At 60.4% G+C, this 25,833-nt stretch overlaps 1 protein-coding gene across 1 annotated transcript in view; it reads left to right on the top strand.

Moving 5' to 3' along the window:
• The window catches only part of ADCY1 (adenylate cyclase 1), a 108,622-nt gene that overhangs the window by 4,504 nt on the left and 78,285 nt on the right, over window positions 1–25,833 (top strand). The window contains exon 2 of the mRNA XM_011229861.3: window positions 15,820–15,969. Coding sequence (XP_011228163.1) covers window positions 15,856–15,969 — 114 coding nt within the window. The 5' untranslated portion in view covers window positions 15,820–15,855. The remainder of the gene's footprint in view (window positions 1–15,819; window positions 15,970–25,833) is intronic.

Consider the following 25,833-nt stretch of genomic DNA (forward strand, 5'->3'; position numbering starts at 1 on the left):
CACCCCCCACCGGACACTCCCTCCGCCCCGCTCCGCCCACGCCGACCCCTCCCCCTGCCTCTTCTAGGATCCCCACCCCCACACGCCGCCTGGCTGGGCCCCGGTACCGCCTCCCCTGGCCCCTCCCCCCACAGGCCGCGTCCGCGCTGCCCTTGCTTCCTGGCTGGACCCTTACCCAGCAGAGCCCCTCCTCCAGCTGGGCTCCGCCTCTGCTGGACGGCCTCCCCAGGCCTCCTGCCCCTGCTGCCCTGCACCCGGCAGCCAGGTCCTTTACCCAGGCTGGCCCCTCTCTCCCGCCGATACCTCCCTCCTCCTCCCCGACCTTGGCTGGGCCCTGTCACTTTGTTTGCTCACCTGCTGGTGCATCCACCTGCCTTGGCTGACCCAGGGCTGCTAGGTGGGGGCTGGATGGGGGAGGGAGACAGGTGGGTCCTCCTGGCACACACCGGGCAGTGTGAAGGTGGGGAGTGGGTTTCTCTGCCTTGGTGAGGAGTCACCCCAAAGACAGCCTCCTTGGCCTTGGCTGGACCGCCTTTCCCCAGGTCTCTGTTGGCTGGACAGGGCTCAGCTCTTTCCACCTCGGGCTTCCTGTCACTGTACACTTAGGGCCCTGACACTCCCCGAGCCCCAGGTGGTGTTGGGTGTCTCCTCCAGGGCTCCAGGTCTGTGTCCAGTGGGCACCCCACCAGGAACACCTGATTACTCACAGGCTGCACCCCCCCATCTGCCCTGTCGGTCCCGGGTTCCCTCCCCATAACCTGGTCTGTTTCCTTGGAGATTCCTGTTAGCCTCTCTCCAGAGCAGCTGGCCATAACTTGAAGAAGCACCTGGAATCGCCCAGGCCAGGGCAGCAGGAATTGGGCTGACGGGAAATGGGGCCTGGATGCTGAGGGGACACATGCTGGCTTCAGGCGAGGGTTGGCACCAGCTTGGGGCAGAGTCCTGGGGACTATTTTTTGCTGCCCCAGCAGGTGCCAGGTAGGGGTGCTGCTGCCGCTGCAGGACTCAGGGACTGTTCGTGGACTGGCATCTGGCCCCACTGGTGGACCTGGTGGGGGCACTGTCTGTGGATAGCTCTGTGATCCACACTTGGGGGCCAGGCCCCAGGCTAGGGGCTGGGGGCCCAGTGGGAATGAGACCCCCTGCTGTCCAGGAATTTACTGTCTGTTGGGGGTCGCTGGTCAATACCTGGGATTGCCCTCTGTGCTGGGGGAGTCCATGTGACCTTCGGAGGCGTGTGAAGGGGATACGGCACACGGTGGATGGAGGGCTCAGGGTGGCTTCCAGAGGCCAGTGTGCCCCAGACAGAGGAGGCCTGGGGCTCAGCCAGGAAGGTGGGTGTGCAAGAAAGGGCAGGTGAGGGGGGCACACGGAGCATTTCCTGTTTGGAAAATAGTGCTGGGCCCTGCAAGCCTTTTTAGCAGAGGCATCTGATCGGGTTTCTGTTTGGGAGTCCTGGGATGCAGTGGGGAGCAGGGGTCCCACGAGTGGGCGTGGGTGCTGCTGCCTGGGTCAGACCAGAGCAGTGTCCTTGGGGAAATGTCTGCTTGCCATAGTCCCTACCTGCTGTGAGAGCTGCCCACCTGCCCTTCCCGGGAGCTGATGGTTTTTGGGCGATGCCCTTTCTTCTCCTGTCCCCTTTTTGAGGTCTGGAGGGCCAAGGGCTCAGCTCCCAGGTGGACGGATAATCTGGGCTCTGACACTGCAGACTGAGAGTCCAGAAACATCCTCGTTGCGTTTCCTGACTCAGATGGGGTGGTGGGCTTGTATGGAGGGGGGCATGGAGCTCCTGGCTGTGGGACCTCAGGTGGGGTACGTACCCCATGCCTTGGTTTCTTCTGGGCGCTCCGTAGCTCTGTTGGAAAGGGTACGTCTTCAGGCACCTTCCTGTCCCCTGGGCATGGGGCCAGCGCTCAGTGAGCTGAGAGCCGCCTGTTGTGACCTGTGAGTTTTGTGACTCCGTGACCCCGTGTCTGGTCTTGGTCGGAGGTTGGAAGAGACGCCCGGGATGGGGGTGGTGGGCCGCCTGTTTGGACGGAGTGTGCTCGGGACATGTTCCACCACTTCCTGCTGGTCGTGCCGTGGGAGCGCTCCTGCACACGGCCGGCCTGCATCCCCGGCAGGGGCAGCCACACGGAGGCCTGTAGCTGTGGGCTTGGGGCTTTGGGGGTCCATTTGCCTGCCAGGCAGGGCACTTGGGTTGGGGCAGGAGGGACAGCACAGCAGCCCGGCGGCCTGGGTGATGCCCCCGGGACAGACTCCGTGTCACTGGCTACAGGTGCCTCAGTGCCACTTAGTTGTGCTGGTCACGGGTGGACCCTTGTCTGGAACACGTACAGGTATGTGCACACGCACACACATGAACCCCTCCAGATGCACATACACATACAGTCATGCACTCACACTTCGTGCACATGTCCTTACATCTGTCCACATTCACACACACACACACAAACACACCCACAGGCACACCCACAGGCACATNCTGGCTACAGGTGCCTCAGTGCCACTTAGTTGTGCTGGTCACGGGTGGACCCTTGTCTGGAACACGTACAGGCATGTGCACACGCACACACATGAACCCGTCCAGATGCACATACACATACAGTCATGCACTCACACTTCGTGCACATGTCCTCACATCTGTCCACATTCACACACACACAAACACACCCACAGGCACACCCACAGGCACACGCTTGTACACACCACACGTCACCCCTGTATATTAGCATTACCACATTCTCATATGAAGGGTATGGAGCATGGGGTCCTCCAGTCCATGACCTTGGGTGGCATCAGAGACCTCCCAGGAAGTGAGCCAGCCTGGGCTTCACCTGGGTGGGGAGGCCGGGTGAGCGGGCTAGAGCATGGGGACGGTGACTAGGGCCAGGCCCCTGCCCAGCCTGGGTCCATGCCCCTGAGGCTCCCCATCCTGTGCTCCCCAGATGCAGGGGGCGAGGGGTGGGGCAGACTGTCCCTTGCTGCTGTACTTGGATCCTCCTCTGTTCCCTAGACCCTGGACCCTGTGCTCCTGGACTGGGGGTGGCAGGATTTGTTTTGATCTCGGAGGTGCTGGGGTCCAGGCTGCCTCCAGCCCTCAGGCCGGGAGGAGGGCAAACAGCTGATGAGGGAAGGGCTTCCTGCTTCTCAGTGCTGTCTGTGTGGGGCCTCTGTGTATGTGCTTGTGAGTGTGTGTGTACACGGTGCACACACGTGCATGTGTGTACATGCATGGACCACTGGACACACGTGTAATGTGTGTGCACCTTGGTGGGCACACCTGTGAGTTTTGTGCTCGTGTGTGCATCCTAGTGCGCACGTGCACGTGTGTTCACGCACACACGTGAGCATGTGCGTGTGTTGGTAGCATCCGGAGGCCTGAGTGCCACCGAGACCTGTGGGGTCTGGATATTTGGGTTTGAGGCTGCTTACTCTCCTCTCAGCATCCAGGACTCACCTTGCTCCGGGCTTGTGGCAGGGTCTGTGGGTCTATAGCTTGGGTGGAGGGACAGCAGCAGGGCCATGGGGTGTCTAGGTTTGGAGTTAGGGGTGCTCCCCTTGGTGGGGGGTGGGGCTGGAGAGACCCAGGTGCAGAAGGACAGGGCGCCCGGGGAGGATGCAGGGGGGACAGGATGCCCGTGTGAGGATACGCAGCACACAGGGAGAGGATGACCGACCAGGTGAAGGACCCGAGGACCGGGGCCATGGCCTGTGGTCTGTCGGGGGTCACCGGAAGTGCGGGGAGCCCCCTCCGGCCATCGCGTCCTGCGGCAGAGCCCGTGCAAGTCACCAGGAGGCACTTCCCAGCGTGAAGGCAGGTTCCTGTCTTGATTCTAAAGGGAAGAGCAGGTGTCTGGGCCTGGTGTTTCCTTTGCTGAAGTAGACCCCCGGCCTTCCAGGGGCACAGCCACCTTGGAGGGAGGGATTGGCCTGGTGGTTCGCACAGTGGCCCGTGTGGGCCCCGAGGCACCATGTGCCCAAATTTGGGGACACGGGACACAGCACTCTGGACGAAGAGAACATGGTCTGCAGCCGGGCCTGCCCCCTGAAGCTGGGCCGTGCCTGGGACCCCGGCCCTCCTGGCGCTCCTCCTGCCATCTGGCACTGATCTGTCCTCAGGAGGCCCTCCCGGTGTGTGGGCTTCCTACCGCCCTCGGCCTGCGTGAATGTGAATGTGCACTCTTCCGGGGGTGGGGGGGCTCGCACATCTGCACTGGCAGCCTTGTGCCGTGCTAGCATCTGGGCAAGGGCGTCCGCTCTGGAACATTCTCCATCCCCGTGCCACAGCGACCCCGCGTGATGTCCTTCTGTGGGGTTGTTGGTGCACGGTTCTCCCTGTCCCTGCCTGGTTTCCTGTACGAGGGAAGTGCTCTCTTGTTAACGTCTTGCTTCGGGAGGCGGCTGCGACCAGAGGGACCTGGAATCCTCACTCGTGGACCGCACTGCGTGCACTGCTGCACAGAGAACCAGCCAGGGAGCACGTCCCAGGATCCAGCCGTTTAGCCTGAGGGTTTCAGAAGATCTCTGATCGTTATTTTGTAGCAGATCTTCACTTACAGACATCAGAGGACATCAGAGGCGTCTCCCTTGATCTCACTGTGCCCTGGGAGGGGGGCGTGGGGGTGGGGCTGGTTTCCAAAGTCCATTGTATTCCAGCATCAAACATGGACAGTGACGAGAGAGCCTCTTTGTGGCTCGAGTCAGAGTCCGGGGGCTCCAAAGGTACATGAAGGCATCAAAACGTCCCAGGGCTGTGGCCGGGCGGCTGGGGACACTGAGGCCCAGCAGTCCTGCAGCCTGTGGGGGCTGTGCCGGAGCAGGCGGCTGAACCGGGGCTGGGGCGGGAAGGCCCTACACCAGGAGCTGCCCTGGTAAAGCCGCCAGGGGTCACAGAGGAGCGGCATCGTGGCTTCGGCGGGGCCCCTGGGAATCTGCCCCTAGGTGTGGCGGCCACAGCCCAGGCAGTGTTCAGCTCCAGGGGTTGGGAGACCCAAGGCAGGAGCTCACGAGAGCCCATCGGAATCTTTTTTTTTTTTTTTTAAAACCTGCTCTTGTTTTGTTTTCATGATGGAAACATCAAACATGCACCTAGTGTAGAGGTCAGTCGGACGCTTGCTTGGGGGCTGGTGCCGGCTTGGACACGTGTCCACGTCCTGCCCTTCCTCTTTCAGACGATGCTGATCCCAGAACACTTTTATCAGTTCGACCACAGAGAAGCTTACAAGCAATTACGTTAATTTAGAAACACACTCGTGAGCGATGTGGAAGAGCCAGACCTGGAGTACCACCCCGCCGGCGGGGAGCGTGGGGAGGCAGGACTGGATGGGTCCCCTCTGGGCACCTGCGGGGTGAGAGGGAGCCCGCCGACCAGACACACAAGACTTTGCGTGGCTGGGGGTGGTGCGTCGATTTAGCAAATGGGGCTCTGGTGTGTGGATCTTGGGTGCCTCGGGATTGGGGTCAGGAGGCTGCCCAGTGGATGGAGGGAAACCCTTCAGGCAGAGGCTGCCGTGGGAGGGGCGGTCCCGGGGGAGAGCGCAGTCTCCCCAGAGCTGCACGCTGCATGCACGGCGGGGGCACGTGCCGTGTGTATATGCACGCATGTGTGCACCACGCCCAGCACACAGGGTGGGTGGTGGGGGAGAATGTGCCAGGTGAGAGGTCAGCCTGGAGAAGTGGGAAGAGCCCAGAGCTCTGCTGTGGAGGGGGATTCTATCCTGCAGATCACGGGATGTGGGATGCAGTGACCAGGGGTTGTGGGAACAGTGATCACAGGGTGTGGGGGGAGTGACAATGGGATATGGGAACAGTGACCACAGGGTGTGGGGGCAGTGACCACGGGGATATGGGGACAGTGACCACAGGGTGTGGGAACAGTGACCACGGGGTGTGAGGGCAGTGACCACGGGGGTGTGGGGACAGTGACCGCATGAGCATGGGAACAGTGACCAGGGGGTGTGGGAACAGTGACCATGGGGTATGGGGGGAGTCACCATGGGGGTGGGCGGGTGCAGTGACCGGGGGTTGGGTGCAGTGACCAAAGGGGAGTAGGAGTAGTGACCACATGAGCATGGGAGAAGTGACCAGGGTGGGGGCAGTGACCACAGGGAGTGGAGAGAGTGACCATGGAGTGTGGGGAGAGTGACAACGGGGGTGTGGGGGCAGTGACCATGGGGGTGTGGGGGGTGCGATGATCACGGAGGGGGTAGGCAGTGACAGGTGAATTTTGAGGTGCTTTTTCTCTGTTGGTACAGTCCTGTTTTGAGTTATGTTTTTGTGTTATGTTTCCCCTTCCAAGGGGCCCCTCTGAGAATGCGCATGGCCGTCTGGGAGGACGTGCATCAGGCAGCTTTTTTCCTGTACCCTGTCCAGCCTGTAAAGCCCGAGTGTGGCCCCCGTGGAGGCTGGGCCAGTTATGCATGTGACCACTGCCATCTGTGGCCAGGGCCCTTTCTCTAAAGCAGCCTGGGACTCACTGGGCTGGGCCAGGGGTGGCCCCCCTCCCCTGAGGGCACTTCTGTCTGGATGGCTGCTCACTCACCTGGTCCAGGTGCTGTCCTGGAAAGCCCACTTGGTGACCTCTGCTGTGTCCTTCCTGTGAGAACAGTGACATCACTGTCCCTGTGGACCCATGGACCCGGCCTCTTGGAAGGGGGCCCCAGGGTGGGATCTGGGCTCTGTGTGGCCAGGGATGCCTCCTCCCCTCCCACTCCTGACTTTGAAGCCTGTGGTCGCCTTCACCTCTGGGAAGCTGACCCAAGCCCATCTCCCTCCTCGTTTCTGCGGGGCAGGCACTAAGCCACACTGCCACCATCTCCTATGCCCATGTGGCCTCGAGTTCAGACAGTGACTCTGGGGAATACCTCTGGAGTGGTGGGCTTGTGTCATTGGGTGGCTGCGGGGGTGTGACAGTCTACTCTCCTGGAAGGCATGGGGAGGCCCGTCCCAATGGTTGACACGGAGGGGCGAGCCCTGGGGCTCCCCCGGTGGTGTGACAGGTGCATGGCAGATGCCCCTACCCAGTCTTCCTGAAGTGCGCCTGTTCTCCAAAGATCTCCCATCTCAAGAAATCCCTCTGAGGGGCTGTCCTGTGCGGGGTGGGGGAACCCCTAGCTCACTGGGGCCGGTGGTCTTCCAGCTGGGTGAGTGACCCACAGGACATCTGAACGTGGAGTTTGTTGGTGAGGACACCCTTCAGATACCCTAACTGCAGTGGGTTAGAGCCCCTCCTACCAGGACAGCTCTGTAGTGAACAGACATGAGAGGGTTCCTGGGAGGAACGGGGGGGGGGAGTGGGGGACCGGCAGCCCTCAGCTGCTCACTGCACTTGGGAGGGGGCCCAGGACCTGGCAGATGAGGACAGAGTGCTGGCTGGTCACCTTGACCAGTGGCTTGTGCCCAAGGGACTCCTCGTTCACGTCTGGGACCTCACCCCAAAGATGGGAGGAGGGAAGCTAGGAGGATGAGAAAAATCTAAAGAGGGAGGTTTCCGTTTCCTTCGAGTTTTTATTTCAAGGGCTGGGGGGTCAGCGTTTGCTTCCTTTAGAAGGCGCCTGCTGGTCTCCTAGGTAAGCCCCTCTGGATGCCTCCTCCCGCTGGCTCCCGTGGCCCCCGTGGCCCCCGTGGCCCCAGCTCCCTCCTCCAGCACTGACCCTCCACACCTCCTATGTGGCCAGTGGCCTGGGTCTCTCCTGCTGTGCGGATCCCACATCAGTCCATCCTGGTCAACACTCTGCTTACGTTCTTCTTGGAGTCCCGTATCGTGTGCACTTCCTGACTCCCCAGAACTTGTCACTGGGTCCTAATCCCGTGTCCCCTTATCCTGAGAGCATCTGCTGCCCCTGTCCCAGTGGTCCCTCCTCTGTCACTCTCAGCTTGGCGCTGGGCCCACCTCCCACTCGGGCCTTGCCTGCCCTGGGCCTCCTTACTCCCAGCCTCTACTCCTGTCCTGTGGGGAGGACAAGGGAAGTGTGAGGCTATGGCCTTCCTCCACCGGCGACAAGCCTGGCAGCCCTGAAGCCACGGGACCCCCGAGGCCCGTCCACCCAGTGCCTGGATCCAGAGATGGCTCGGGGGGAGCTGGGGTTCCCTGCCTGTGTCACTCTGTAAACCCGCGTGTTCCCTGTTAACTATGGCGGGCTCTGCCTCGGAGCTCTGGGAATTCTAGAATCGGCGTGTGCCTGGCCCCCTGCCATCCCGGGCCACGGTGTGTCCGGTTAGTCTGCAGACACTTCCCACCCACTCTGGGCCCATACCTGTCAAAGCTCTTGGTCCCTGCTTGGCCTCCTGGGTGTGGCAGGGCCCAAACAATGGTTCATGGGTTTTAAAGCTTGTTCTTTGGTTGAGTTATTTATTTCAAAACTTCTCAGTGATTGTAATATTCACGATGACGTCTTTGGCCAGCACCAGCCACATCACTCTGGTACATCTGTGTAGCACACGCTTTATGGAACAGGTACGTGTGGAGACGGGGCGCGTACCGTCTGGGGGCAGGGAGCCCCGTCCTGCAGGTAGGAAGCCACTGTGCTGAGCAGGGCAGGCACGGCGGGGAAAGCACCCGTCCCTGGGCTCCGAGAGCTCCAGGACCGTGTTAAGTGGCAGGGGGAGGCTTGGGGGCAGGCTGGGTGGCCCAGGCTGTCGGGAAAAAGCATGGCCCAGGGGTGAGCTTAGAGAGGCTGGAGGTGGTGGGCCGGGGAGGCCTGGCGGGGATGCAGGACGATGAAATGCAGGCCAGTGTTCAGAATTTCTCGTGTGCACCGATGCTCATGTGACCAGGGCTCCCAGGCGTGCCAGAGAACTTGGCCGAGAGCTGGTGCGTGATCCCAGCTCTGGCTGCGGGGGCGGGGGGTGAGGGCCCCGGCTCCGATGCGTTCCTGAGTGATGGCGGAGGTTCTGTTCTGCAAGCCAACAGTGGGGATGTGAAGGGTCGGAGGCGTACCTGCCAGGATCTTTGCTCAGCACTGTGAGAATGACGAAGTAATGCAATTGCTAGGAAAGCCACGGAAAGATCACGGGTGCAGGGGATACTGTGGGCGTGTCCTGTGGTGATCAAAGCCATGCTTCTCAGTACCGTCCCTGACCAGCAGCGCGGATGCCTGGGAAGCCCCCAGCCTGGCCCCTCGGGGCAGGAGCCCCAGACACGAGGTGGTCTTCTGCTTTCCCGTAACTACCGAGCCACCTTGCCCTCAGGTGGTGGCCCTTAACCTCTTGGCTGGGTCTGTAGCTCTGGGGTCACGGTGGGAGTGGAATCATTTCCACATGCCAGACCCAGTCCTCTTCATTTTTCATCCCCCTCATGGTCCACTCAGAGCTCATGTCCCCCACATTGTCATGGCCAGGGAGGGCCCTGCCTGCCACGGTGGACGTCAGGACAGTTCATGCTGGCCGATTGCTGGGGCCCTAGGCACCTGCTGGTTTCTCCCATCTCTACACTGGCCCTCCTGACTGTCTGAGGGACCCAGGTACTCACTGTGGGGTGGGGGTTGGCTGCTCCCCTGGGGGCAGAGGGCTGATGAGCCTGCCGGCCATGCACACCTCTGTCCGGGTGATCCCATCCTTCCCCCTGCAGTGCCTGTCCCCCTGGCAGTCGGCCCAGGTCTGCGGGGCAGGGGTCTGCTTTGACTCATCCCTGCCCTTTCTGGCAGCACAGGAGGGACCCTGAGCGGCTTTCCCCGCCTCTCTGGCCATGGCTGCAGCACGTGCCCCCTACAGCCTGTGTGCCCCGCTGACGATCCAAGGCTGTGTCTCTCAGTCAGCACTCAGTGGAGCTGACGGGAGCAGGACTTCCTGCTGAGGCGCGGAAGACCATGCTTTTCAGTCCTGTGGTTCCCGTGCTCTGCAGTCGGGTGGGAGGACAGAAGATGCTGAAATGCTGTGGGCTGCTTTTCTTGTAGCATGCCAGCGCCCTGGTTGACGGCTTTCAGAGGTCTGGTCATTCACAGGGATGCAGGTTCCCTGACAAGGGTCTCTTCCCATGAGCCACACCCATTAATGCTTCAGATGTGTCCTGGATAGTTCCCAGAGGGGTCAGTGTGGTGCCCACACGGGCCTGAGCAGCCTGGAGTGCACACAGGTCCAAAGCTCGGCTCATGTTGTGTTTGAGCGGGTGGACGAATGGATGGATGGATAGTTGCATGGATGGGTGCATGAATGACGGATGGCTGGCTGGAAGGAAGGATGAGATGGATAAGTGGGTACATGGATGGATGGATGGATGGGTGTGTGGGTGGATGGGAGGATGATGGATGGAAGAGTAGATGGATGATTTGAACGAGGGGGTGTATCTCTACAGATCTGATTGCAGCTGGTGGAACCCTGATTATTGAAGGAGGTAATGTCGTGGTGAAGCATTTTTTTGTCGGCGTCTTTGTTCACCGGGGAGTGGCAGGGAAGAAGGACAGGGTGTGTTATCCCACATCAGCACTTCGCAGGTGAGGCGTGTGGGGCAGGAGGACACAGTGAGGAGTCTGAGCGCAGATGGACCCAAGTCTGCGCGCTCAGCGGGCTGGGGTTTCACCTTCGGAAAGGAGGCCTGGTGGGATTGTGAAGCTGGGTGGGCCGTGCGTGGGCTGAGCATGGGGACCTTGTTTTCTCCCACTGTGACCTGTGGGACCAGGAGTCAGGGAAAGCACAGGGGATAGGTTCGTGCTGACCCTGCTCCTTCCCCGTGAGGAAGGGCTGTGGGGTGCTGGCACTTTGAGGAGCCAGGAGCGGCCTCAGACCGCCAGTGCCCCCGACGTGCCAGCACAGGCCTGGAGGTCTTCCCAGGGTGTCCTTCGCAGCCCACGTAGGAAGGGTGGGTGTGCGGGTGGAATTGAGAGTCTCCTCTGTCTTGCAGGCCTGCGGGGGGGCAGGCAGGGAGGGCCTAGGAGGGACAAGGGCCACCCGTTGCTCCACTCCAGGCTCAGCCCGCTCGTGGAGCCGTGTCACTTTGGACGTCAGGCCGTGGCCAGGCCTCATCTCTGTGCATCTCTGTGGGTCATGGGAAAGTGGCAGTCACTGCCCACCCCCCACCTGCCCATAGATGTGAGGACTGGAAAATGTCTCATGGGGTCCTGTCTGGACAGATCTGCCCCTGGACAGCAGCACAGCCAGGCCTGGCCCCCTTGCTCCCATGTGCCCTCAGTTATTCATTCAACAAACACCAGGGCTTCTGTTTCATGAGAGGCCCCACCGCAGGCGGGGGTCTGTTGGTGGGCCTGACAGGCTGAGACCCTCTCGAGGGGCAGACGGCAGGCGGGGGAGGTGGTGGGTGAGTGAACCATCATGTGTTGGAAGCTGGTAACTGCTGTTGAAAACAACAGAAAGAAGGAGCACAGACCGGCTCCCAGGAACCTCCTCCATGCACAAGGGCTCAGGGTCTGCTGCTCTGAGAAGGTCACGTTTGAGCTGAGTTTCTGGAGGCTGGGCGTGAACCAGGTGCTGTGGGAAGAGGGCCCCTGCCCAGGGAGAGGCTCTGAGCAAGGCAAGCCAGGCCGGGGGCACAAGAGGAGGACAGGATAGCTAGGGGCCCAGGGAGCCTAGACCAGGGTGTCTTGGGTGAGTCGGAGGCCCTGCAGCGGCCACGACGGGAGGTCGTGGGAGTGGGCCGGTGGCCCATCTGTGGAAGGTGGAGCCCGGAGGGTGTGTGATGGTGGAAATGGGCCATGCCTGGGGGTACCCTGGTCAGTTGAGGTGGGAGCGGCTGCGGGGGTGAGTGGTGGGAGGGGTCAGTGCCTGTCCCATGCAGGGATGAGTAGATGCACCCAGCAGGAGAGGTGCGGTGAGCGGGGGCGGGGCCAGGCTGAAGGTGTGATTTGGGGGTCTTTGGCCCAGAGGTGGGGTCCCAGGTGGAGGTGGTGGTGTTGGGTAGAGAGGCTCCGGGTGTGCGGCACAGGCCAGAGGGTCCTGGAAGGGGCTGGAAGGGCGGGCTGGGCACTGAGGCCTGAGCCTGGGCTCCCAGCCTGGGCAGCTGGGAGGGAAGGCGGGCTGGTGGGGCCAAGGAGGGCTGAGGCCTTCCCAGGAGCTTTGCTGGCAGAGGGGGTAGAACAGGCAAGGCTGGGACAGGAGGAGCCCAGAGAAGGATCTTATTAGATGAGAAAAACAACCACAGGTTGGCGTGTGTTGCCAAGGATGACAGCGAAGGACCCAGGTCCCAGCTGGAGGGGACAGGGAGCCCTGCTGGCCTGGGCGGCAGGTGAGGGGATAGCCCCAGGCAGAGTGAGGGCCCTGAGGGAGGAGGGACAGTTGGATGACGCTCCTGCCACACTAGGAGCACTCTGGGCTTGGGGCTCTGTGCCCATGTAGACCACCGAGCAGGGCCTGGTGTGGCGTGCTCGTGTAGACCACTGAGCAGGACCAGGCGTGTGCATGGAGCTGCCTTTGACCAATCTGCTGATTCTTCCAGGTGTTGCACGAAGTGGGGAGAGGGTGGGCGGGGGGTGGTTTCAGTCAGAGAAGGAAGAGAGAGCACAGAGTAGGGCGGGAAAATGTACAGCGTTTAGGTCCTGAGCAACCGAGGCAGGAGCGTGGTGGGTGAAGGATGAGGAGGGGCCTGGTGCTCCCGTGGGCAGCATCCCAGGGCGTGACCTGGTGTGGGGTCAGGAAGACCCCACGTGGCTGGGGAGCAATGAGGAGGGGCTGGGCCTGGCAGCCCTGAGACCCCCGGAATGAGCTGAACGGGGGGCCTGGGGGGCTGGGTTTCCCCCCAGGAAGGCAGGGAGGAGGGGCCTGGCATGGGATGAACAGCGTCTTAGGGTGCTGACCTCCACAGGCCGAGTTCAGGGCCCCCTTGGCCTGTCTCACCCGCGGCAGTCCCTTTGGCTACTGGTGTGAACCGACAGCCCCTCTGGGCCACACCTGCTTGCTGGTGACTGTGGCCATGCTTCTCTGCATTGTCACCCTCATCACTGATCACTGATTAGGTGGCTGGTGGTGAAACCTCTCTGTGGCCCATTGGGCGGTGGCTGTGTCTGATCATGAGCGTGGGGGTGAGTGAGGGAGGGAGGGAGGGGCGGGCAGGGCGGCAGGTGGTGGGGCGTATGGTAGCCCCCTGGCTGGGGGAATGCCGAGCACCAGGCAGAGGACACACCTGTCCCTGAAGGTCTCTGCCCCCACCCCCCCCTGGCTGCTGGACACTGACTCCTCCTTGTCGTGGGCAGTTTCAACAGGGTGGACTGGGCAGGCGGGCACTCAGTGACCGGCCAGCTGGGCCTCAGTTTCCCTGGGTGGATCATCATGGCCAGAGGGAAGGGAAGGAGTGATGACTGTGTGTGTAGAGGGGTGGCCTGGTTTACCCTCACCCTGCTGGCCGCTTCTCCCTTAACCCCACGGTCTGCCCTGTGGCCCGTGTCCCACCTGTGCCCAGCCTCCCTGGGGACACCACGTTTCCCAACTTTCACCTGGCCGGCTGAGGCCTTACTTTCTGGAGAAGCCGTGTCTGCTTGTCCATGAGCGTGACTGGTGATGTCCCGGCCCCAGTGTGGGGCTGCCCATGGTGCTGGCCCCTCCACGTGGAGGCTGGGGGGGCGCCGGGATGGGAGGGCATCTCAGAAGGGCTGGTGCACCGTGTCTTGGCAGGACTTTCTGTGTCTCACTGGTTCCCTTGCCTTCCAAACGTTACATGGAGGCCGGGCGGGGGCAGCAGAGCCCGACTGATGACGTGTCGACCGGGAAGAGACGTGTGCTCTGTGCAGTGACGCGTAATTGTTTGACTGTTTGGAAAAGTGCCCACGACGGTGCTTGTGGGCATCGTAACCACGCGCAGCACGTTTAAATATTGACCGTGCGGAGCTGCCCTCTGTTGTTCCATGCGCGCCGGGCCTCCTGCTGCATCCGACAAGTGGCTTCACGAACAGTGTGCGTGACTGATCCCCAGATAGAGCAGATGGTCTGAGAGGACAGAAATCACGGCCTGGTCACCGGGACACGGCCCAGGCCCCAGGGATGGCCATGCTGCCCACCCTGCCGCCCCATGCCTGCTGAGAGGCAGGTACAGGCGCTGCAGAAGCAGGTCCTCCTAGCCCTATACCTGCTTCAGGCAGGGGGTGCTCCAGCGAGGGTCCAACAGTGGGTTTAGAGGGACACGGAAGTATGGCCGGTCACACGGAGATGGTCCGGTCAGGTCACAGGGAGGTGAGTGGGTGACGGGGCGGGGGTGACGGGCTCACCGTGGTTATAGGACTTGGACAGCTCCCTGGACCCTCACAGGGATGGCGGTTTTCTGACTGCGCGGTGTGGAGGGGCGCTGTCCTGGTGATACGTTTCCACGTCCGCTGAGACGTGAGCTTGGCAAGCGTACGTGAGCCTGGTGTCCCCGGCGTGCCGGCGAGCTCACCTGCGTTTGGGGAAGGACGGTCCTGTGCGAGGCCCTAGGGATTCGTGTCCCCGGCTTTCTCATGTCCCTGTCACCTTATTGAACAGCTCTGCTGTCTGCAACCACGGCCCCGTGTGTCCCTCCAGAGGGTCATGTCCCCGAGGCTGTCACACTCACCGGTCCTCTGTGCCACAGTCTGTCCCTGGTGTGCCCCACACCGTCCTTGAGGGTCTGCGTCCCTGCCTGCTCCCCGCCCCAGCCTCTGGCCGCATCCAGGTGCTGCGGGTTCTCCGTCCATGCGGCCTTGTGGCCTGCCCTCCCTTGTCCTGCCGCTTGTCCTGGGCAGGGCCCTTTGGCCAGGGACCTCTGCCCGCCCGCCTCCGTGTTTGTTTCGTCCTACGTAATCGTGTGCCAGTCGCAGCAGTGACGCCCAGAAACCTCTCCGCAGAGACTGAGGGCAGCGGCTCTTGTGCGACATTCATACACACCGTAGCCCCTTGGGGAGGTGGGCCTGGCGGTCCGGGTGTGTCCCTGGGCCCAAGAGCAGTGGGACAGACCAGCAGAGGAGGCTGAGTGGGGAAGTGGGGTCTGGTCCTCGCCGGGTCTGCCACGACTGCGGTGTGGCCGTCTTGTGCTCCCGGGCGGTCTGGACCGGCCTCGAGTCCTTAAGGCTCCTGAGAGCAGACGTCCTGCAAGGCCCCCTTCCTGGTCCAGCAGGTGCGAGCCTCCAAGTCCGGGCTATGGCCAGCGCCCCAGGCAGGTCTTTCTCGCTGGCCCTTTCCTCGATTCCCGTCCTTTGCAGGGAGTGGGAGCCCTGAGGCGCAGGCCAAGCAGGGGGCTCTGGACGCCGTGTTCCCTGGACGTTCCCTCATTTCAGGTGCTTGCAGTATGCTCATGTGTGCTTCTTTTTTTCCTTTTGCTTCTAATCTGCTTTCCTTCGCTGCCCCGTTCGGGAGCCTCTGCTCTCTCCTGGCGTCCTATTTTCTCGGATGGTGTCGTGGGGCGGCCGTCGCGTATGGCCTAGCACAGCAGCCTGAACAGCGACGTCTGTCCGTCCCAGGCCTGGAGGCGGGACGGGCGGGATCCCATCCTCCTAGGCCCGGTTGTCCCGAGGCCTCTCCTGGGCGTAGACGCCATCTCCTCTCTTGGTCCTCGCAGGCTCTCTTCTGCATGTGCGTCCGTGTCCTGGTCCCTTCGTCTTAGGAGGACGCCAGTCACACGGCCCTCCCCTGTGACCTCATTTTAACATAACTACCTCTTGGAAGACCTTATGTCCAGATGCAGCCACACTGTGCAGTGCTGGGGGGCAAGCTTGCACGTGAATTTGGGGGACGCTCCCTGTGTGCTGTTCTGCTACGTGACCACTCTATGAGCGCAGGAAGCCAGCCGCGCGGTGGGTCCGGCCGGCACACCAGACACCCTGGGCAGCGTGGTTGATACACGGGCTGGTGGTCAGAGGCCATAGGAGCCTCTGGCAAGCTCGCGCCCCACGCGCATGTTGCTCTGTGTTCTTTGCCTTCCAGCTTGGTGCCAACGCCCTGCTCTTCCTCAGCGTGAACATGTACGGGGTGTTCGTGAGGGTCCTGGCCGAACGCTCCCAAAGGAAAGCCTTCTTGCAGGCCCGGAACTGCATCGAAGACCGGCTGAGGCTGGAGGATGAGAACGAGAAGCAGGTCAGTGCGGTGGGGCTGTCGGCTGCGCGGACGCGGGGTGGGGGACGAGGGGCTGGGGATGCAGGGTGGGGAGCACAGGCTGGTGGGAGGAGACACGGGGCAGGGAGCACAAGGTGGAGAGCACAGGGTGGGGAGCGGGGCATGGGGCAGGGAGCACAGGGCAGGGGATGCAGGGTGGGGGATGCAGGCCAGGGTGCACGGATTTAGGGGCATGGGGCTGGGTGGAGGGCAGGGAGGGGGCAGTGTGGGCCTGGGGTATGGGGCAGGGAGCACAAGGCGGGGAGCACAGAACACAGAGTGAGGATGGTTAGGGGCATCAGGCCCAGGTTGGCCCCCTCAGCAAGTCAGAGGAGACAGGGCAGCTGCAGTGGGGTCTCCCTAGACATGGAGGTGGAGTATCTGCCCCCCTGTGTGGTCCCCAGCCTCAGTTTCCCCATTGGTGAGACAGGTGCACCTAGGTGACGCCAGAGGGTTGGGAGGCGTCAGGGAGAGCTGCAGAGCTTGCCTCGTGGGCTTGTTGCCCTGGAGGGGGCTGAGCTGCTTGAATGGCAGGTCTGGCCGGCGTTGGTGCAGGTGTGGTGGGCCCTGACCTGCCGGCCAGAGCGACCCACCGAGAGGCAAAGCCTCCACTGACCCTGAGGCTGTCCCTGTGATGGTGGTCGTCATGGAAACCCTGCACCAGCAGCCGGGCTGTGAGCCTGGGGCGCACCTGCCCTGCTTCTGCCGTGGCCTGCTGGGGCAGCAGGACCACTTCCCCCGTCTAAAGGGTGAGCTGGACCGGTTCCCACTGCCTGGAGCCATTGTCAGTCGTGTGTCCCCAGCCTTGTCCCTGTCAGTGGTGTCTCCTGGTCCGCTGCTGTCCTGGGCTCACGGATGATCTGGGAGCTCCAGGGAAGGCCCGTAACAGGGAGGTCCCAGGCTCTGCTTTACCAGAGTGTCGGTGGCTGAGCCTTGTGCTCGTGGGGGTGGCAGGTGGGATTGCTCGGTATGCGAGAGCCCGCCGGGTTGCAAATGCTGGGCGTGGAGTGCGAGCTGCACATTTAGAACACGCACACACGTGTGTTTATTTATAGATACTGTAACAGTACCTAGTGTTTACGGGGCAGGTAGGTTATGGTTTAGAAGCAGATGATGTGTGTGTGTGTGTAGATCGTGTGTATCTGTGGATGGACTTGTCTGTGGGAGTTACGCACCGTGTGTAGATGGATGTGCACGTGTGTGACATGCATGTGTGTGCTCGTGTTGTATGCCACACATGTGGGTACGTGTTCATTTGTGTCTGTACGTACGTGTGTGTATGTGGGGCATGTGTGCAAATGTGTGTGTCTGTGTGTGTGTATACACACGTGTGGGTTTGCATTCATGTGGACTCTGCGCATGCCGAGGTCTCTGTACGTGTGTGTGTGTGTACATGTGTACGGGGATCTACGTACGTATGCGTGTGCATATGTGTGTGGGTGTGCGCGTAAGTGTGCATAGAGTGTGTGCTCACATACGTGTGTGTGTAACTGTGTCTGTAGGTGCATATGTGTGTATACGTGTGTATGGGTGCGGATGTGGATATGAGTGTGTGTGTGCCGGTGTGTGTGCACGCCTGTGTACAGGTATGTGTGGATGTGTGCGTGTGTTTGTGTGTAAATGTGTGGGTGTGTGCACCTGTGGGTGTGTGCACGTAACTGTGGAAGTGTGTGGAAGTGTGCATGCACGTGCGTGACTGTGAGTGTCTAAGCATGTGCGCGCGCATGTAGGCACACACGTGTGTATGATCGTGAGTCCTCGGGGGCTGTGCCCTGAGCATTTCTGCCGCTGGCGTCACCCCCGCCAATGCAGAGGCTCTTGACCGCTTCTGAGACGCCCTAGTGCAATGTTGTCATCCCCCCTTCAGTGCCTCCCTTGACGTCCTGGAAGAAGCGACATCTGGGCTGGTTTCTGTGTCTTGCTGAATCTTCCTTTGCTTTTCCTCCTGTTTTCTGTGCCCTCTGCATTTCCTTTCCAATGTCTTTCTTTTCTTCCTCGGTGTGTGTCTGTCTTCATTTCTCTCTTACGTTGGCTGCCTTTCCCATGGAGTATGGAAGGTTCCGGCCCTAACGTGTCTCCTAAGCCTGGGTGCGTCTCCAAACTCGGGGTTGTCCGCGTGTGGTGCTACAGTGGTGGCCGCCGTGTGGACCGCACTTGCGTGGACGGACCCCCAGGTGTGTGCTCTCCTCACGCCCAAGGCCTCAGCCCCGGGAGCCAGCGGTCACGTGCACTACTGCTGTCACAGGACGGCTGTGCGGGCCCAGCACGTGCTGCTCTGCGTGTGCCGTCTCACGCGGGTTCAGAGCAGCTCTGCCAGCAAGGGCGTGTTTTCTCATCCCGCAGAGCAGGGCGCCCAGACCCGCGGGCGCTCAGGGCTGGTGAGTTCTCACGCAGAAAATCAGCAACATGGTGACTGTCACTCAGTCCCATCAGCGCAGTGAGTGCTTTGTGTCCCTAGGTTTGGTCTTTGTGTATCTTCTTTTCCCACGTCGTTGTCACGATTGTGTCTGGATCATTATATTTTCTGCGTTTTCCCACAGCACTTTAACTGGAACTTGAGGCAGCTGCTCCTTCTTCCCCTGCGTGTGTGTGCACGTGTGCGTGCGCGTGTGCATGACTCTATGTTCTCGGCACCGACATTAAGATTCTGTGTTTTAAAAAATGTTATTTCTCACGAGCATCTCTTTTCATGTAGACTGGACATTTCCCTCGGTTGTGTTATGGGGAGACCAAATACGATGTTGTTTCTCTCCCTGGGCCCGGGGGTATTTTCCAAATAACGCTGTGGTCCATTTTATACGTTACCCCTGATGACACTCGGCTCTGGGGGATCCGCCAGTCCGTGGGTGGGGAGGCTGAGGTGGGCCCGGTGGTCGGGGCCCTGGTGCGTGGCCTGGGGGATGTCTGACCCCCACTGTCTGTTTGGACTGTGCCTCCTGGCCGTTCAGTAACACAGATGGCCACTTTTCCATGGGTTTGCGTGCTTCTCCGTGGCATGTGCATTTGCACCCCTCCCAGTCCGTGCTCTCGCTGTCCCCGTGGGTGCAAACGAGCTGCTCACTGTGGAGAGGCTGGTGCTTCTTCCGGAGGGATCGCCATGTCCCTAGCTCTGTCTCTCTGGCCTTGCTTTCCTTTGTGTAAAGGAAACATATTTGCAAACATATCAGTTACTTCTCTTGGTGGTTTCATCTGGTGCTTTGGGAATAGGAGGCGGAGTGTGGACAGGTCACTTCCGTGTGTCTCTGGATATCCCAAGACTGGATGAGTCAGGACCTTGACCTGCACGCCTTTCCTGTCGGAGCCTGTGGGTTGGTCCGTCACACGGCAGCGGCTCCCTGGGCAGCCCCGTTACCTGCACTTGGGGATCACTCCCAGCCTCTGGCTGGCCCGGCTGCTTTTAGCTTACGAAGCCCAGTCTCTGGGACAGTTCAGACGGGCTTGGCCACCTCTTGCGGGCTCTCAAGTACCTGCACGCACCCGGCATCTCACACTGCCTGGGGACCGCCCGGCAGGCGCAGGGCAGCGGGAGGTGGCCGAGGCAGCTCTGGGTTATAGGTGAGGGACACCCAACCGTATGGCCTGGTCACGGTCGGTGTGTGTTTTCATGTTTGACTCAATTAACAAAGAATCCAATTTAATAGCAGCTTCTAGGGCCTTTTCTAGACCCTGAGCCCGTAAGAAGGCACCCTGGTGACGTGTGAAGGGATATTCATAGATGCACCCTGATTCCAGGATGGGGTGCTGGGGCCGCACCCCAATTCTGAGAAAGGGTTTGGGGGATATGCCTCAGTTCTGGGACGGGGTCCTGGGGGGGATGCACCCTCATTCTGGGAGGGGGTCCTGCGGACGCACCCTGATTCTGGGAGGGGGTCCTAGGGGACATGCTTTGGTTCTGGGAGGGGTCCTGAGGGCACGCACCCTGATTTTGGGACGGGGTCCTGGGGGACATGCTTTGGTTCTGGGAGGGGGTGCTGGCTGGGGTGTCCAGCTCTGGACTGACCACTGTGTGGTGGCAGGTGAACTCACTGGCTTCTGCATGAGATGGCGGATGCTGGGGGGAGGGTGGTCTAGGAATGGGGTCCTGGGTGGTGTGAGCTGGGGGAGGAGGATCCGAGGCCAGCGTGCGTGGTGTGTGGTGGTCGTCCAGGGAGGTCTTTCATTTGTTGTGGCCTCAGCTGGGAGGACACGGGAGATGAGGGAGGGGGGCAGGAAGGTATGTGCCCGTGGCCGCGCGCGGGAGCTCTGACAGGTATTCGCAGGGAGAAGGGGTCAGGCCGAGGTAAGAACTTGGAGGCAGGGGCGGGTTTGTGAGTGCGCACCCAGCAGGGCTGAGATGGGAGGCTTCCCGGAGCAGGAGACACAGTGCGTCAGTGCGCGAAGTGGGTGCTTTACCCTCCCCAGGGCGGTGCCTGCAGGATGGGCCTGGCTTGGGTGATACCCCCAGCCAGCAGGCTTGCAGGAGGGGAGAGCAGGGCCCGCGCTGAGGTGCAAAACCCCGGCGTTAGAACCTGTCTGTCCCCACGGTGGGTCAGGACACGGTGGACGCGCCGCTCTGCTCTGGAATCCGGGGCTGGCGGGCTCTTGTCTACCGTTTGCGGATCTGACGCCAGCACTTTCTTGGTCCATGTTGGTCACTTCTGCTTTGGTGTGGCATGTAGGGTGTTCAGTGCCTGGGACCCCTCCAGGGAGGAGCTGCTAATTGCTCCCCTCCCTCCCTGTCGTTTAGAACTAACAGCCTTCTGTTTGCGGAGACAAATCTAGGAGAAAGTACAGCCGCTCTGGCTGCAGAACCTGAGAGTGTGTTCATCTCCTGTCCTGCTGGTGGAGCCGCGGGGTCTGGAAGAGGGCGGGCAGGGCTGTCTGCTGCGCTGGACGTTTACTCTGCTTCTAGAAGGTTCTCCGCCGTACGATGGAAAAGTTCCCTGAGTTGTCAGTGTCCCCGAGGCTGACTCCTTTAGGAGGGACTTCGGTGTGGAGATCACCCCTCCCACCTAATCAGCATGGACACTGGCCGCTACACCCCTGTGCAAGGTTGTGGCTGAGCACAAGGTGGTGCGTGATCCAGAATGTTCTTCCTGCCATAGTTCACACCCCGATTTCAGGCTTTTGCGTTGTAGTCCAATCTGTAAGGACTTTATTTTGTTTTACAAATCTGGAGCTGACTCAGAGAATTTGTGACTCAGGAGGGAAAACGAGGTGAGTAACAGAGTCGCTGGTGGCAGGGTGGGCACAGTGGAGGCTGAAGCCCAGGGCCCCCCAGACCAGCCACGTTCCCCCTTTCCAGCCCCGTGTGTCCCGAGCCACGCTAGGCTCGGCAGAGGATTTGGGCTTACAGATCCCAGAGGTCAAATCCTCCTAAAGACCTGGGAGGGTCTTCTAACAGGGGTCTTTTACTTTGAGAACAAAAATGTCCAATGTTGTTGGGTCTTTGAAATAGTAAAGCCTTAGAGCAACTGGTCAGGATGAAAGAACAGCACAAAGAGGGGTCTTAGGGACGGGAAATGCGGCTGCAGACAGAGCTGGGCTAAAAATAGATACGAGGTTGGGGCACCTGGGTGGTGCAGTCGTTAAGCGTCTGCCTTCGGCTCAGGGCGTGATCCCAGCGTTCTGGGATCAAGCCCCACATCAGGCTCCTCCGCTAGGAACCTGCTTCTTCCTCTCCCACTCCCCCTGCTTGTGTTCCCTCTCTCGCTGGCTGTCTCTCTCTGTCAAAATAAATAAATAAAACCTTTAAAAAAATAAAAAAATAAAAATAGATATGAGGGAAACACTCAGGATGCGTTGATACCAGAATATTTGAACACTTAGACAAGATACGCCAATTCCCATAAAGTGTCTGCTCCCGAAACTGATTGGAGAAGAAAACGAAGGGTTTGGAAAGCCCGTGACCACTAACATGTCGACTTGGCACTAATGGTCATCTCCAGGTCGGGCAGTTCACCCGTGAGCCTCGTGGGCGTCCAGGGAAGGAGCCGTTCCCGCCCCCACCTGTTCCGGGGATGCACGTGCAGGGTGACCCTACAGAGTTGCTGACATGCAGGTCGCATGCACACGTGGGGAGCGGCCCCTACTCCCAGGCTGTGTCTGTAGGCACGGTCACCCCGAGGCCCTTGGCCTCCTGGCACCAAGTGGTGAGCGGGTTTTGTCTGGACCCTTTGGTGTGTCAATGTGCGGTCTACGGGGCTCGGCAGGGGCTGGCACTTCCCCCTATGTTGTCATCCCCACAATTGCCCAGACTCCATGGAAGCAGAGCTGAGGCCACGGCGCTCAGCCCCACACCCCTGCAGCGCCCCTGGCTCAGGGGGCACCAGACCTTCTGACTTGGGCCGTGGGGCAAGGCCTGCATGTACGCCCTCTATTCCTGCCCTGGAAAGCAGGGCCTGCCCAGCATTCCTTCGGCCGTGCATGCAGGGCGCTGGTGGTGGGTGGTCCCATGGGAACGGGGGGGGCCATCCCTCCTTCCCGCCGGATAGTTCATTTCTACCTGCACATGAGGCAGGTGCATCCCGCTGGATGCTTAAAGCCCCTTGCATGGCCTTTTCTTGGTGCCTGTAAAGAGAGAGATGCTGCTTTCTCTTCTTATCAGGACACTAGTCCTGTCAGATTAGGATCCCACCCTTTGGCTTCATTAAACCTTAATTATCTCCTGAAAGCCCCCCTGCAAATATAGTCACATTGGGGATTAGGACTTCAACCCAGGAACTTTGAGGGGACACACTTCAGTTCGTGGCACCTGCCAAGTTCATGCAGAAGCCAGGTGCATGGTTTGGGGGTACGGAGAGGCTGGCCGTACCTCCTGGCTGGGTCATGGTCGAGAGGCCTCACGGTGCCCAGGGCTGGATTGGCCCCCAGCCTCAGGACTCCCTATGTGGCCTCTTTCCTGGGTGCCACGTGAAGTAGAATGGTACAGTTGGAAGTGGAGAAGGAGGCCGGGGCTGTTGAAGGAGGGGTCGTCGGCTGTGCTCCCCCCCTTCCTTCCTGCTCTGAGTCGTGAGGCAGGAGGCCTGTGCAGCCTCCTGGACTGGGTTCTTGGCCTTGTGAGCCAGTCACTGACTGTCCCTGGGTCTCTCACTCGCCAGCTCAGGCTGCTCTGGGGTCACTGGCCTGATTATGGGACATGATGACAAAAGGGAGATTCTCCAGGTGGGTCTGACCTCATCACCTGGGGGGTTTGAAAGATGGGTGTTTCCTCTGGCTGGGGCTGAGGGGACTCCGAGGGGCTCTGGGCAGGAGGAGCACTGGGGGACCTCAGGATGGAGGGGCCACGTCCAGGACTGCAGCGGCCTGGGGTGCTGAGAGCAGCCCTGGCCGACAGCCGGCAGGGAAACACACTCCTCCGACCGACAGACCAAGCTCGCGGAGTCGGCTGCTGCAGCCCGAGCTCACCCGGCTGTGCTGGCCGTGGCCCAGGTGCCTACCCGGGTCCAGTTGGGCCCTGTGCATGTGTGGACATGCCCGGGGCCTGCCGAGCAGCAGAGACAGGCAGTTTATCTCTGTTCAAGTAGACCTTTCTGCGCCTGACGGGTGACGTGACGTCCTTCAGCCTCTGACTGCCTGTCACCCACGACCACTTTGCTCCCCACGTGGCCCTTAGCATAGCATCTCGGCTAGAAGTGCACTCTCGACACCTCTGTCCATGACGCCTTCCCCTGCCTGCAGGGACACGGGGCTGGCTCACCCAGACAGCGTGAGAGAGCATTTCCCCCCAAGAGGCCAGTAGAGCTAAGGCACCCCGTGTTGTGAATTGAACTTGTGGGGCCATAAGTTCTAGAGCTGAAGCAGTTATGGGATTTCCGTGTGGGAGGGGGGGTCATCCATGGCTCCGCACATCTGAATGCCTGGCGCATGGCAGGCGGTGGAGATGCTGGGATGGTGGGAGGCTGGTGCCAGCCTTCACTCGGCAAGACTTGATGTAAGTGTGCATGGGACACAACTCCAGCCTGGTACCCAGGGGTGCGCCACAGGGAGGATGGGGGGGTCCGTGGGACCTGTTGTGTGGAGAAGGGGCAGGGCATCATTTGGCTGGGGCTCTGAAGGATGTGTAGGAGTTTGCCAGGTAGAGGCTGGGAAGTGGGGAGCAGTAGGCGGCATTCAGGCAGCCAGATGGGGGTCACTGGTGTTGTGTGTGACAGAGCAGGTAGGTGGTAAGCTGCAGCTCTGTCTCCCTGGCCTGGAGGGGTCGGGATGAGTCTGGAACGGTTGCCCCACCAGTGGTGAAGACCACTTGGGGGTCTCAGCATGTTCCTGGCTTCCCACTGGGGTCTAACCCTGAGCTCCGAGGCCGTCACAGCTGGAGAGCGTGGGGATGGGATGAGAGGCCTCTGCAGGTCACCTTGTAGCTCGCAGGTGGCCTCCTCCCCGCCACTCCAGGAAGCCTGTCTCATGAGACCCCGCCCTGAGATCAGCCTCGCGCCCTGAACAGAGGGGCCTCCGCTCCCAGGGCCCTGCCATTCCTCAAACACCATTGCGGAATAACGTCCAGCCGTTTATAAAGCGTATCCTTAGTTTGTCATTGTAACAAGGGAAACGGGCGTGTTTGATCTTCCACTATGGGTTTTCAACGTGGTCCGGCCAATTCCCGGATCCTTCCAGAAGAACTACAGTTACTTACTTTTTAATTAAAAAAAAAAATAGGCCGTACAGATCTATAGTTTACATACCATCAAATTCAGTTTCCAGTTCGAAACAACTAAATGGTTTTCCCATATTTACAGTAATCATCATCATAATCTAATTGTAGGACGTTTTCATCAACCGGGAAGAAACTTGTGCCTTTTGGCAGTGACCCCCCCCGCCCGGACCTGGACACTCCCTGGTCTGTGTCCGTCTCCGTGGACTTCCTGTTCTGGGAGCTTCGTAGGAATGGGGTCGTGCGGTGTGTGTGGCCCCTGGCGTGTGGCTTGAGCATCGGGGTCTGGAGACGTGTCCATGTTGCAGCCTGTGAGTCAGAGCTGCGTGGACGCCCGGGTCATCCCCACTCTGTGGCTGTCACGGACAGTGCTCCGGAGAACGCTCCCGTGTGAGCGTGGGCTGGCAGGGGTTTTCATTTCTCTTGGGTGGATGGCCAGAAGTGGAATCGTGGGTCTCGTGGGGACTGTTGAGCATTTTAAACGTGGCTTTACCATTTTCCGTTCCCACCAGCAATGTATGAGGGTTTTCTCCACACCCGGATTCATCGTTTTCTCTTAATAAAGCCTTTCTAGTTTGCGCTGATTACAGACGCACGTATGATTGTGAGCAGCAAGAGAGAGACATCCCACGTCCCCCTCACCTCGCTTCCCTAGCCGCAGGAGACTGAGCAGTTGCGGCCAAGACGCAGAACATGCTGGCACCGCATGGACCCCCACACCCCCTCCCCACTTCCAGCCCGGAGCTGGCAACCGCCGATCCGTCGTCCGTGTCTATGAAGGTGTCCTCTCAGGAAAGTACTGTGCGTGGAGCCCAATGGCATGTAGACTTCCGGGGTTGGCATTTCCCACATTCCTCTGGAGATCGATCCACGTTCTGGCTGTGTCCATGGCTCACCCCCTTTCCTTGCCAGTTGTGTTCCGTGCTGTGTGTGGATGGACCACTGTTGGACTGACTGCTCACCTGCTGAAGGACATCTCAGTGGTTTCCAGTTCGGGGCGATCGCGAACAGCGTTGCTGTGAACATTCCTGCAGTTTCGTGTGTGGACATGAGTCTTCGCTGCTCTGGGCTGAATGTCCGGGAGTACACAGTTGCTGGGTCGTGTGGTAGTTGCGTGTTTAGTTTACTGAGAAATTGTGAAGCTGCTTTCCAGAGTGTTTGGATCATTTTTCACTCCCAACCACAGAGTCTGAGGGATCCCGTTTCTCTGCACCCTC

This window comes from Ailuropoda melanoleuca, chromosome 1 (genome assembly GCF_002007445.2).
Source record: "Ailuropoda melanoleuca isolate Jingjing chromosome 1, ASM200744v2, whole genome shotgun sequence".
Classification (NCBI taxonomy): Eukaryota; Metazoa; Chordata; class Mammalia; order Carnivora; family Ursidae; genus Ailuropoda; species Ailuropoda melanoleuca.